Raw genomic sequence first — 14,612 nt, 5'->3', positions numbered from 1 at the left:
TTAGTCTAAATATCACGCATTGGCATAACTTTTTGATCCTGCGGGAGATCAACTTTACAAACTAAATCTTGTGGTCTAAAACAACGACAAAATTTTTGTTAAACCTATGAACTTCACTCAACCTTTTTGGTTGACACTTTAGCATGTTTTGTCTCAGGTACTGTTTGATTCAAGCTCTTATACTTACTGCTTATGTGATGCTACTTGGACATAGGATCAAGAGATATCGCATTTATTACTTCTGCATGTGAACATTTACGATATTGTTATTCCTGTCATTGTAACGATATTTCATTTTCCGCTGCGTACTCATTAAAGTTAAATTCATCATTTAGTATTGTTCTCGTTTATTATAATATGTTGGTATGTTTTGATATTAGTAACGTTCCTTCCAGACCCTATTAGGAGGACGTTACAATTAACAATTTAGTTTGATAATCTTGAACGGTCTACAATTTGGTGCTACCCTAATACAATATATAGCTTTTTTTCACCCTTCTTGGTGTGTTGGTTCAATCTTAAGTAAGTCATCGATCATTTTAATCGTAATGTGCTTTTAATAATAATAATAATAATAATAATAATAATAATAATAATAATAATAATCGTAACGAAATAACTAATTCATTGATCATTTTCCCTAGTTTATAATTATTTTTGTAAGTAGATAATTAGTTTGTACTTGATATAAAGAATAAAATAAGGTGAATACTTTCTATAAAATGGAAGATTAATAATAATAAGTTTCTCTAATAAAAAATGGAAGATTAAATTAATTCTAAACTTAATTTTTTTTTGCTGTTTTTTTAAAAAAAAAAAATTAATTCTAAGATTAACAATTAGTTTGTAACTAGTTTTGGAGCCCTCGCTTCGCGTCGGGGGCTCCGTTTTGAATGCGAGTAAAAAAAAGTCTTGATTTTTTTTTTGTAAAATTTTTTTTTTTCGACATCTAACATTGAAGGGTTATTCCTTTTGCGAAAGTTGCTTCGTTTAGCGTTCATTTTTTTCTTTTTAAAGTTAGTTGATCTATTTTGTAAAAAAGAATGTTTTTCGATATCTTTTGGTAGCATTGAAGGATTGTTCCTTTTATGAAAGTTGCATCTTTTATCGTTGAGGGGAAAAAAATGTAGTTGATTTTTTTATAAAAAAGAATTTTTTTCGAGATCTTTTGGTAACATTGAAGGGTTGGTTCTTTTACGAAAGTTGCTTCTGTTATCGTTGAAGTAAAAAAAAAAGTGAAATGACGGAAATACTCCTGGTTACTGTTGATGAATAGTGAATTAGTGTTTTGTGTTTTAGATAGTATGTAAATAAAACGGAAGATTAATAATAATAATAATCTTTGTGTATATATTATCCTTTTTTAAATCTATATACTTATATAAAAAAGAGATTTGTTTAGCTTACTTGTCAACAAAACCATTTTTAAGGGGTTAATGACAAGTGGAATTTACACTTGTCAAATTCTCAATAATTGTGATTAAAATACATTATATAAATGATTAATAATAATATTAGAGAGTAAAGAAATTAATAAAAAAATAAGAGCAATTTATTACTGGTAATTCATTATTGTGAATTAGTAGACCACTTACGATACATATTCATTATTGTGTCATTATTCATTTATATGTCATTATTGTGAACCAAGATCGATGGAGAAAAAAAAATTATGTTTTTATATAACTAATCTTTAAACAGATTTTGAGTAGCCGTGCAACGCACGAGCTCAAAAACTAGTATATAGATAAAAAAATATTCTACAGGTTTTTTATTTTATGCAGCCTGCATTTAATTAAGTCTTCCGGTTTGGATTATTGGGTCAAAATAAAGCAAAGAAAATGGCCAAATAACACAACTCCTCCATCTAGTTAAAAATTTGAGAATGATTTTTTTATAAGCTATTACTACAATATACATATACGGAGTAAATGAACATATACGTGTTTTAGTTGAATTGTGTTACATATGTAAGCAGTCGGCATTTTATTACACGGAGTATATCTATAAATATAAATATAAATAAAATATCATTAATTAAATATTAAATAAATTAATTATTTATCATATACTATCAGATACCCCTTTTTGATTAGCATATAAAAGAAATCTATACTTTATATACACCTAAAAGAAATCTATACTTTATATCCGTAGATTTTTTCCTTACTTTTGTTCCCACTCTGGTTATTTGAGCTAGATTTAATGTTGTTTTTTTAGTATGATTTTCTTATTGCCTGCCACCTGTTTGTGAAAATTCCTCAACCAATATTTTACAGAGCCACTTGAAGTTTCAAGATTTTGGTCTTTTGGCTTAAGGTATAGTTGTATAGATCTCTGATCTTGCATTTTTTTTTTTTTTTTTAATATACTTTTACTCTATTTTATTTGCTTTAATTTTTGTAGTTTTTCTAAGGCATCGCTATGATGTTTAAGGGCAAAGTTTGAATCTTTATTACTAATTCATTTTATATTATATTCGTTTTGTGCATATGTTGACATTTTATGTTTGATTTTGAATTGGTTTCTTCAGATCTTGGTTGCAGCTCTCAGAGTGCTCATTTGATATATCATCAGGTTGGTTGTTACCTTGCTATTTATACAAATTTGTAATTTGTGAATGTTTTTGTTCTGAGTTCAAAATATTCTCTCTCTTTAAGTTTAAGCAAAGTTTGAGACTTTGATTTTTTTTTTTTTTTTTAATTTATTCTGGAAGACATGAGAATCTAATGCAGCTGTTGTTCAAGGTGCTATTGAGAATCTGCTCATATAATTGATTCTCATCTCCTATCACCAGTTTTCAAGATTCATGGTTGTTAAACTTTGACTTTTTCATTGCAAAACATTTATGTTGACTTGAGGTTTGCATTCAGTTGAAGTAACACAGCAGTTTTGACCATGTAATTAGATGCTAAATTCCCAATTTATTTTCTATTATCTTATTCCATTTTGTAAGATAGGTTAAAGCGACAAAGATCAAAATTTTGCAAAGTAAAACACCAAAATAGGACGCCGTTGACCATAGACTACATGAGGTCTTAGGATTCGCTCAACGATTAGTTCTATAATTTGAGCTAACTTTAGATTTAGATTGAAACTTTAAAGTAAGTCTTAAAATTGGGGGAAAAAGTCAATCCCTGATAAAAGTATGCAATTTAGCCCACTTTAACCCCATGTGAAGCTGTCTTTTCTGCTTATCTATATTCTCTTCTCCACCTTTATAATCATATTACTTTTGATCCTTTATGATTCACAAACTGCCAACTATCTTGCAGCAACATCCAATGTCAAATTTCTTGTGATCTCCATACGAAAAGATTCCCTTTTATATTCGAATGTCGTTCCGTAGCATAGTTCGTGACGTTAGGGATGGATTCGGGAGCTTATCAAGGCGTAGTTTTGATATTAAGCTCACCCGAGGAAAGTCTCAAGGGTGCGTTAATGATCTGAATGATAATCTAGTAGCTTCTCTTATTATACAAAACAGTCGGTGGGCTAATTTACCTCCCGAGCTCCTGTACGACGTGATTAAAAGGTTGGAAGAGAGTGAAAGTACTTGGCCAGAAAGAAAACATGTCGTCGCTTGTGCTGCTGTATGTAAATCATGGAGGAGTATGTGTAAAGAAATTGTTACAGTGCCCGAAACTTGCGGAAAGCTTACTTTCCCAGTTTCCCTAAAGCAGGTGTTTGATGATTACCAACTCTTTTCTATTTAAAGATGCAAGTTTTAAGATTTGGGTACTAAGATTTATTTATTATGTTTTCAGCCGGGACCTCGTGACACTACAATTCAGTGTTTTATTAAGAGGGATAAATCAAACTTGACATATCATCTTTACTTGTGTCTTAGCCCAGGTGAGTGTTTTAGAATTGTGTTTATGTTCCCTTTTTTCTGGCTCGATTTGTGCGAATTTTTTTATTTTTTGCAAGGTATTTTAGGGTTGCGTCACACTTGAAATTTATGATAGTGGACTGACATTTGGTTTTGTTTGCAGCAGCTTTGCTAGTTGAGAACGGGAAGTTTTTGCTTTCAGCTAAAAGAACTCGAAGGACTACTTGCACTGAATATGTTATCTCCATGGATGCCGATAATATATCAAGGTCAAGCACTACTTATATGGGCAAACTCAGGTATATAAATTAAATTAATAAATTAAAATAGTTCCTCTTCTTACAGTTTTGGGTAGTACTGGAAATTTAAATCCTTATGTTGTTTAATGGATTGATTGGGGTTTTGTTCAATCTCGCACTAGTTAATAAAAGAACTCGGGTAAATGGTAATGGGTCAAATAGGTTGACAGTCGCCCAAAATTGATATTGCATACCCATCTCTTAAGTCATCTATTTCAAATGTAAAAATCATGTAATAGCATTATTCATAACTTGTAATCATGTTTCAGATCTAATTTTCTTGGAACGAAGTTTATAATATATGACACCCAACCACCACCTTCTGGAGCCCTTATCCCAGCGCCAGGTAGATCGAGTCGAAGGTTTTATTCCAAAAAAGTCTCACCAAAAGTACCAACCGGAAGTTACAGTATTGCTCATATCACCTACGAGCTTAACGTGCTTGGTACAAGGGGCCCACGTAGGATGCACTGTATCATGCATTCAATTCCCAACTCAGCACTTGAGCCAGGTGGTTATGTGCCAGGTCAGCCAGATACTCTTCTTCCTCCACGTTCACTCGAGGACTCTTTTCGCAGCATTTCGTTCTCGAAATCACTAGATCGTTCAACCGATTTCAGCAGCTCCAGATTTTCCGAAATTGTCGGTGCTGCCATATCAAATGACGTGCCAGATAGTGAAAAGTCAAAAATGCCCTTGGTTCTGAAAAACAAGGTGCCTAGGTGGCATGAACAGCTGCAATGTTGGTGTTTGAATTTCAAGGGACGCGTGACGATTGCCTCTGTGAAGAACTTTCAGCTGATTGCCGCCCAACCGCCGCCAGCAGTGGCGGCAGCACCATCGTCTGCTGCGACTTCTCAGCCAGCTCAACCGGAGCATGACAAAGTCATCCTGCAGTTTGGAAAAGTAGGGAAAGATATGTTCACAATGGATTACCGGTACCCTTTATCTGCATTTCAAGCTTTTGCTATATGTTTAAGCAGCTTCGACACCAAATTAGCGTGTGAATAGAAGATAAAACATAAAAAAACCAAAAAACTAAATTTAGAATTAGTCTTTGTTGCCCATTTCTTTTGTGTACTATCATCTATGTTAATGAAATTGTTATTGATGTTATTAGGTTTTGGAAGTGAAATCTCATTAACATTTTCCTTTTTTCTTCTTGCATTCAGAAACTATTATTGGTCTTGCAGTTTGTAAGATTTTTCTCACATAAGATATGATCTTTTGTTACTATCATCGTTTAAGTGCATATGCATTTTGGTTAATTTGAAGCACCCGAAAGATCCCCAAACAGGTTCAAATTTTGAGGTGGTCAAGGTTTGGGTGACGGACTGTTCCGGATAGACCGCATACATCAAAAAATATAAAGATACTCTGCGTTTCGGATAACCTGAACAGAGAAAATCCAATAACTTTTGAAAGATCCCAACCAATGTTTGCTTCGTAGTATCGTTGTATGTCATTATGGATGTCATGTTAACCATTGTCTCATTTCGTATTAGTTAGTTAATCTGATTCATCATTTCATGAGATCGTATTACAATGTCGGGTGTCATCAAATTGCAAGTTCAATGGTGGTTTTGTATCCATTGGATTTCTTAGATACTAGAATAAGTACATCAGTTATAAGTACATCAAATTGCAAGTTCAATGGTGGTTTTGTATCCATTTAAACCTTACATGAATTGATTCAAGAGTTAGGTTCTCAAGCAGAATACTGTATGGACCAGTTAAAGATTGTTTCCAAGTTCTTTGGAACTCTTATGCACAAGTATTTTGTATCATGATCAGTGTTGTAAAAGTCGGCCGACTTGGCCGACGCGTCGGCCGATGCGTCGGCCGATGCTTCGTTTTTTTGGGTTCTCCGTCCCGTTTTTTCTGAAAACGACTCAAAAGACGGTCGAAGCTAAAAGTTCGGTCAAAGTCTGTCAAAGACGGTCAAAGTAGGTCAAAAACGGTCAAAGTCAATCAAATTTTCGTCAAGACCTGATATATTTTAAAATTAGTGTTTGTTTTCATTTTTTGAGCCGCTCTTTTTTCTGTGTCCTTACTGATTATGTACTTGGTAACATTAATTGAGTTTGAAGTTTGATTATTTTTAAATTCAAGTTCTTATTTAAGAAATTTATGGTACATAATCATCTATTTTATGTATATCTAAATATATATTTAAGAAATTATTAATAAAGTCAACGTTGGTCAACGACCGATGCGTCCACGACGCGTCCCCCGACTCGACCGACGCGTCCTTTTTAGGTCTCGACCGATGCGTTACCGACTCGCGACTTTTACAACCTTGATCATGATCTTGATTTTCAGATAATAACTTGTTAGTATTTGTGAAGCTACAACAAAAAGGAAAGAAAATCGATGTAGAAGGACCTGCTTATAACAGTTTTTGTGCAATAGGATCCGGCCACTAAGCTATTTTGAGATGAACCTGCTTACGAGGTTCTAACAATTTTTTGTGTTTGTATTAAATCATAAATTATGGTTTGCCAATTAAATTTGTATGACTTGATATTTCAATATTATTTGTAATGCCAATTATCTCAAATCTTGACTTTGCTTTTAGAATTATAGTTTGTTACATTGTGTTATTATTAATGTTAATTTCTTTTATAATACTAAAACGGAGTACTATTAAAAGTTATTACGGTTTAGGGTGTGTTTAGATGATAAGTTTTTAGGAGTTTACAAGAATTTAAGTTTATTTTTTCTTTTTTAGAACGTCAAACTCACGCACTCTGTATAATTTTTCACGAATAATTAAACAGGACTCGAACCCATGACTTCAAAATCAGAGGGCTCCTCGATACTGCTATGCCAAATTAAAGAAGCTTAACACACAAAATTATAGAAGTTTATTGAAAACATAAGTTTTACACTATTAAGCTATTTGAGACCACTCTCTATCGTTCACTCTTTTAACAGAACTTCTCTCGTCTACATAACGTCACATCAGCACAAAAACATTTGACATTCCTTTCAACAATACATCCCTATCATAAACTTTACCATCCAACTTTAACCCATTTAAACGACTTGACAAGTGTTGCTCATTCTGGGTATATGCCGTCTACCAGGTAATAGCCTTTATTAAATTCACGTCAATTGACGTATGACCGAAGTACATTTTTGTAAAATATTTAAACCATGTCGATAGGTACAATCATAACGTTGTTCAAAAAAATTAAAATACTTAGGTAACGGTTGAGCAACGTGATTTGTAATAACATAACAAATACGGAGAAATAACGACCTACTCATTCGGTACCGTCTCCTGAAATAATCGGTGGAAAAGTTGGAAAATCAGACTAGTAGTCGTTGAACAAACGCTCTTCGGTAGCAATCCAATCTCTATTTAACCGACGCCTTCTAATAATTCTCTGATAATTTTCAGCTTCATCATTTAATAAATCGAGGGAGTTGTCATACCCCCAAATAGGGCCTAGGGTATTTGTGACTAATTATATCAAATCACAGTTGTACAAACGAGAACGACTCTAAATGAGACGTTTTATTTATTAAATAAACAGCAGAAGCATTATTCAAAGTTTTACATCATAAGAGTACAGTAAATGGGAAATGTCTAAATAAAATGATAAATATGAATGATGGATTCCATGCAAGCAGCAAAGCATACATCAATCATCTAGTAGCAAGTAGCAGCTAGCTCAATCATTACCTGAGACAAAACATGCTTAAAGTGTCAACCAAAAAGGTTGAGTGAAATTCATAGATTTATAAATAATATCCAAAGTTTTAGACCACAAGATTTAGTTTAAAGTTGATCAATATAGATATATCAATCTAAAAGTGTTGATGTAGTTTGTAATATCGCTACTAAACAATTTACCCTATGACACCTTGTACTGTCAGTGTCGTGGAATCATTATTATGTAACCAAAGACCAACGGTCGAATGGTTAGAGATGTTACTCTCAATAGGCCTACTCACAATAATTAAGTTTGCATTTAAACGTAGCAATTAACGATATTACGGTAGAAATTTAGCATGAATCAAAGCATGACAGCATAGTTAACAATTTAGTACTTGTGTCTAAGCGTAAAACAGTTATAAAGTAAGCATGTGTCTCACCCCAAAAGTTGTAAAACAGTTATGAAACAGTAAAAAGTGGGGCTATGAAGTTTACCTTAGTAGCACAAAAGAGTATTCCACGAAAGAATTGAACGGAAGGACGTGACCAAGATCTCAACCTAGAGATAGAACGTATGATCAGACATTGCCTAACAGACAATAGTATATAGCACTATATTGATAGTAATGGTTCACTAAAGAATTTCCATTTTCGGAAGGTTACTATTTATGGAAAGTTTCCACTTATAGTAATTTTTTCAATTTTAGAAAGTTCGGGTTAATCTTTAGCAAGACGTTGTACAACTTTACTCAAACTTCGTTGTTATCAAATAAGTCAGGAATGACCAGATGTAACCGGGGGCCCAGGATTCTTGACCAGAATCTAAGTCATGGCATTCGAGATCCACAAGCTTACCTATAAATGGAAACCTAGACATCATTCACTTACGACCGTGAGTAGCGATGAAGTTCACATGAATTGTACATTATCTTTGATTAACCTTCACTTTAGGTGTATACACACAACGAATTATTAATGTACTTAATAATTATATATGTGATAATATAACCTAAGTATTATTTAATATTTAGTTATTATACCTTAGTATGTCTAATATATATTAAATATAATTACCTTTAAATAAATACCTAAATTACTTCAAAAATAATAGTGTTTTATTAATCGAACATTATCCAAAAATGTCTAAATAATTAATTAAATATGTAAAAATTATATACATAATTTTTATAGTCTTAGTTAATCATATATATTAGTAGAAAAATTTAAGAAAACGTTTTTATTATATTTTTATATTTATTTTTGTTTTTACCCTTAATTTATTCACAAAACAAGTTTAATTCTACATAATTACTAAATAAACCCAAAAAATTATTTTTATAATTTTTATAAATTTCTATCAGTCTAATAACCTGTAGAAAAAATATTTAAAAATAGTTTTTATTATTTAATATTTATTCTTAATTTACCTTCGAATTACATAATAATAGAGTTTAATTATATAATAATTACCAATTCGACCCAAGTAATTATTTTTATAATTTTTTCTGATCTATATAAGTTTTATAAACTCATAAAAAAATTATATATATTTTATTTTTGGTTAAAAGTATTTATTATGAATTTTACATTGTTTTTACGTTTAAACACTACATAATTCGTATTTAATTATAAATAATATTTCATAAATTATCAAAATTATTTTTATACATCATAATACTTATAATACTAATTATAACATATAAACATAATTAATTTCGAATTTTACAAAGAATATACAATAAATATAAATATAATCGACAATATTAAAAAATAATAATAAAAATAGAAAGTACCTCAAATTTTCTTCAATGTTTTGAGAGAACAACTTAAGTTTTAGTTTTTGGCAAGAAAATATGAATGAGAAGCCATGTATTTATAGATAAAAATGGTTGGTGAAAAGAAAAAAATAATAATAAAATAAAGGTGCCAATTTTGACAAAATAATAAAAATATGTTAAAAATGTTTTTAATAAGTTTTTTTATTTTTGAAAATATTTAGTCAAAATTCATGGGCTCATTATTTAATTTATAAAAAAAAATCTTATTTCTTTTTTTTATAAGCTAAAAATATAAATAATGATTAAAATAACTTATCATTTAATTAATAATTATGTTACATATAGTTTTATATATAATACACATTAATATTAATATTAACTAAAGTTATTTTATATAATTAGTATAAACTTTAGTTAACAAAACGTGTCGACAAACAAAAATATTTAATCAACGTCGAATTTAATCATATATTAAGTATGGATAACAACCCTAGGGGAAAATTAGTCAATTCAAGTATGGAAATATGAGGGTTGTTATAGTACCTACCCGTTAAAGAAATTTCGTCCCGAAATTTGACAGAGATCGTCATGGTTGATAATAAGTATGTTTTCATGACGGATATGAGTTGGAAAATAGAGTTTTATCACTATTGAGTAATAAAACAATTCGATTACGTGAAGAGTATGAGTGAAGCTATCGTAAAAAAAAATGAAATTAGGAAAATAAAGATTTGTTTTAACTCTTGACGTAATTAAAGTTGATTTCCGGAATTCAAGGGATTTAAAGAAAATCTTTATAATCTGTATAAGATTTGATTCTCCGGTAATTAAGGAAATTAAAATTGCCTTGATTGTTGTGTCTGGAATTTTGCTATAAATTAGTTTCTTCTGTTTCATTATCTTCACCACTTCTGCACTTTCTTTCTCGATTCATACTTCCAAAGATTGTGAAAATGCTTCATCCAGTTCTTATCCTGGATATTTTTCTGACTATCGTTTCTGTCATTCTTCCTTTTCATTTACCCCCAGAGGAATCTATTTACTTCTACAATTACCTTGAGGTTATAGTGTTTTTAATTCTCCCGTGTCTTTATGTTGCTATACGCACTGATATACACGGTTTGTAATTTTCGTGTTGTTATCGGGCTTTATATTTTCCCTTATATGTCGGAGCTCTATGCTCTTGTTTTTCCTTCCCGACTTCAAGTCAAGCGAATAATGGTCCAGAATTCGTAGGTATGGAGTTTCGAATGATCATAATATACAAAGCAGAAGGAAAGGTAATAGCACGATTTGATTTGTCAAATTACCAGAATTACTAAGGATAGAACTATCAAGAATATATGTTCTTGATATGTTCAGAGGTTAAGTAGAATGTAAAAGTCATTTAACATGGCAAATGATGATTATAAAGTCTATGAATCATCATCTTCCATTAAAAATTTAGCATGACTTACTGTAATATAATCACGTTGGCCTGATGTCATTATATTATACTAACTCATGCTTCAATTCCCAACACTACTTCAAATCATTCAAAATTTAAACTTGTATGTTACAGAAATATAGAAACTAAAACAGTTTCCTTTATTATGTAACACAGATAGTGCGAAGTGATAAATAATTTTGGACAAGAAAAGTTATGAATGTATCTTCAGAAATATGGAGGATATTTATAACGAAATATACGATGATATCTTAGAATTTTCTAAGATCAAATGATAACGAGGAAAATTCTTCTGTAAGGATTTAGAATGCGTAAGGAGATCTTTTGTGATTTTCATCAGAAATCGAATCATCTAGATTCTTTGATTACAGGTTTAGTCCTTGTGATTTGTCCACGGTCTCCTTCATGGTTTGCTAAATCCGTTTTTCAGCACCAAATTTTCTATCGAGCGTTCACAATACCCCATTCTTTATCATCAAACTCCTGGCCATTTAGGCCATCTACAATTTTGCTGTTTCCTCTGCATTTAATGCAGCCATATTTGAATCGTCGGTTATCAATCTGAGATGGTTTCAAGAAATTTTGTTTTTAGATGATTGAACGCTGATTGTGATCGTCAAGATTCAAAGGATGTTTTCAAAAATTTTGAATTTGAAATGTTTAAGCGTAAGATGCATCCATCAATGGATCTAACAGTTGACGAAGAAATGTTTGTGATTTTCAAAAGTAAGGAATGGTAAGTTCGGTGGTTTGATGTGATAATTCATCATAGAATACGAATGAATATAATTCATGAATGTAGTGATCTTTAAGAAGATAACACTTGCTAAAGCTTTACTTAAATTCCGATATGTCAAAATCAGAATATGTATTTGAATTTGCATGAAAACGGTTGTTCTTTAGTGAACGGATACATATGTTGATGTAATTAGTATAGTTAATGACTGTTGAATCAGAATTGAAGAATGTACGGTGTAACATATTAATGTGAGATATAAATATTTCTCGGGTATTACCTACCCGTTAAAATATTTTCACCGTCAACAGTTTGTACAACAGAATATTTAATTACAATCTTTATGAAAATATACGTACATATATATTTTCTTTCAGATGTAATCATGGATTTAATGAGTTAATATAATATTAAACTCATTTGATTTACGGTTGAAATGAGAATTAATAATCTCCAAAACCTTAGAGATTTCATAATTGTCGCGAAATATTTCGCTAATGAAGTTATGAATCAATACTTCATCGTTCATTGTTATTGATATATCTCGGTATATGATGTTGGTGCTCGTGGATTTCTTGTAAAATTCACAAGGCACGAGTAATGTTTTCTAGAAAGTTTTGAGTACATCGAAAATGGAAGTGTAAAATCAAACATGTATTTGAATAATACACTTGATTTATTATGAAAATGGAGTTTAGTGTGCTGAAGCAGTGATTAACGATTGTTAAGTCATTAACGAAGGATGTACATCATAGCATATTAGTGATATGAATTAACCGAGTAGTATTTACTAGCTAAGATTCACACGTAATAGCTTAGTACGAAAAGATTTATTATTGTTCCAAACCATATATATATAAAGTATACATATATAATTCTTCAGGAAGAATGAGTCAATACATCTTAACTCATTATTACTAATATTCCTTGGTATCTATGGGGCGTATGATGTTAATGTTTGAGGTACTGAGTGTGATGTTGAGGCGTGAAATGCAGATGTTGTTGTTGATGAAGCTGATGCTGTTGGCGGTGATGCTGATGGTACTGGTGGTACTGGTTATGCTGCTGGTGCTCGTAGGTTTTGCACCATATTTTCCAAAGCTACTACTCGAGCGCGAAGCTCGTTGACTTCTTCTATTATTTCGGGATGATTGGCGGTTCGGACAAGGGGATGAATAAGATCTGAAATTCTAGATATTATATATTCATGACGAGATATCCTGGAAATGAGGGTGAAAATAGTGTTTCGAACGGGTTCTCCGGTAAGTGCTTCTGGTTCTTCGCCAATAGGGCAATGTGGTGGGTGAAAAGGATCACCTTCTTCACTTCTCCATTGATTAAGTAGACTGCGAACCCACCCCCAATTCATCCAGAAAAGGTGATGACTAATTGGTTGGTTCATTCCGGTTACGCTGCCATTAGAGCTTGAGGAGTTCGAGGAATCAAGTGAGAAATCCATATTATCTGATCGGAATAAGGGTTTTTGTTATAAGATGAGTGTTGAATATTGAATGATATATTTGTCTTCTTGATATACGTATATATAGCAAAAAGATTTCCGTAATTTACGGAGGAAATTTAGAAAAAGTGTTAGACAAAGTCTATTAAGATAGATATGATAAAATATAATAAGATATGATGTATCTATACTCCAATAATATCAGTATGATGTGTCGAGATCATAAAATGATAAGTATGTAATCTGATAATCTTTCGATTAAAGACTTTCAATTCGTAATGGCCTATTCAGGTCTAGGGGCTTGAGCTATAGGATCCTTTAAATCGATAATCCAAACCCTTCTATTCTAGAGTTTCGTAGACGCCATCCGTCAAGAAAATTCAATGATAAAAAATAACGCGAAATCAAAGATTTAAAAGTAATGAATATGAGTAGTGATGACATTATAATGTCTTTGAGATTCTCGATAACTCAATGACATTTTCCGGTTCACAAACTGATGCATAAAGGCATAAAGCATATAGGTACGTGATATAACAAGGAGGTTATATACGTTTGAGTATAAATAGTAACAAATATAGGAGTTTTAAAAATCATGGATAATATTTCATGTAATACATATGTAATACACAAAACTATGATAGATGACATAGGAATGTCGAGAACGGTGTCGCATTTAAATGTGGTGGCGGAATTGAATAGTACTTAGGAAAGTGAGCAGAGTTCTTAGGTTGGCTCGGCATTCTAAGATAATTAAAGTTTCTAAAGTATAGTGTAACATTTAACAGTTTAAGGCAATAATTAAAGGCACTATAGTCAAGGAAAGTTGTAGTCCTACATTGCTAAGGTACCTAATTGTATAAGGCACACATAAAATGCAATCCTGGTTCTCTACAACAGCCTGCTCTGATACCAATCTGTCATACCCCCAAATAGGGCCTAGAGTATTTGTGACTAATTATATCATATCACAGTTGTACAAACGAGAACGACTCTAAATGAGACGTTTTATTTATTAAATAAACAGCGGAAGCATTATTCAAAGTTTTACATCATAAGAGTACAGTAAATGAGAAATGTCTAAATAAAATGATAAATATGAATGATGGATTCCATGCAAGCAGCAAAGCATACATCAATCATCTAGTAGCAAGTAGCAGCTAGCTCAATCATTACCCCAGACAAAACATGCTTAAAGTGTCAACCAAAAAGGTTGAGTGGAATTTATAGATTTATAAATAATATCCAAAGTTTTAGACCACAAGATTTAGTTTAAAGTTGATCAATATAGATATATCAATCTAAAAGTGTTGCTGTAGTTTGTATTATCGCTACTAAACAATTTACCCTAGGACACCTTGTACTGTCAGTGTCGTGGAATCATTATTATGTAACCA

General features: G+C 31.5%; 1 protein-coding gene across 2 annotated transcripts; it reads left to right on the top strand.

Annotated features, from left to right (window-relative positions):
• Positions 1–2,122: 2,122 nt before the first annotated feature.
• On the top strand, positions 2,123–5,289 carry LOC139845237 (tubby-like F-box protein 10). 2 transcript variants are annotated; one of them, XM_071835490.1, is made up of 6 exons: positions 2,123–2,319; positions 2,534–2,577; positions 3,276–3,683; positions 3,768–3,855; positions 3,999–4,131; positions 4,401–5,289. In XM_071835490.1, exons 3-6 carry the CDS (start codon positions 3,336–3,338, stop codon positions 5,140–5,142), a joined length of 1,311 nt encoding a protein of 436 aa, XP_071691591.1. In that variant the 5' UTR covers positions 2,123–2,319; positions 2,534–2,577; positions 3,276–3,335; the 3' UTR covers positions 5,143–5,289. The 2 variants fall into 2 exon arrangements, with proteins under 2 accessions (XP_071691591.1, XP_071691590.1); XM_071835489.1 differs by having other exon boundaries at positions 3,996–4,131.
• The last annotated feature ends 9,323 nt before the right edge of the window (positions 5,290–14,612 follow it).

Source organism: Rutidosis leptorrhynchoides, chromosome 4 (assembly GCF_046630445.1).
Source record: "Rutidosis leptorrhynchoides isolate AG116_Rl617_1_P2 chromosome 4, CSIRO_AGI_Rlap_v1, whole genome shotgun sequence".
Taxonomy (NCBI): domain Eukaryota; kingdom Viridiplantae; phylum Streptophyta; class Magnoliopsida; order Asterales; family Asteraceae; genus Rutidosis; species Rutidosis leptorrhynchoides.
This window is presented reverse-complemented; position numbering and strand designations above follow the sequence as displayed.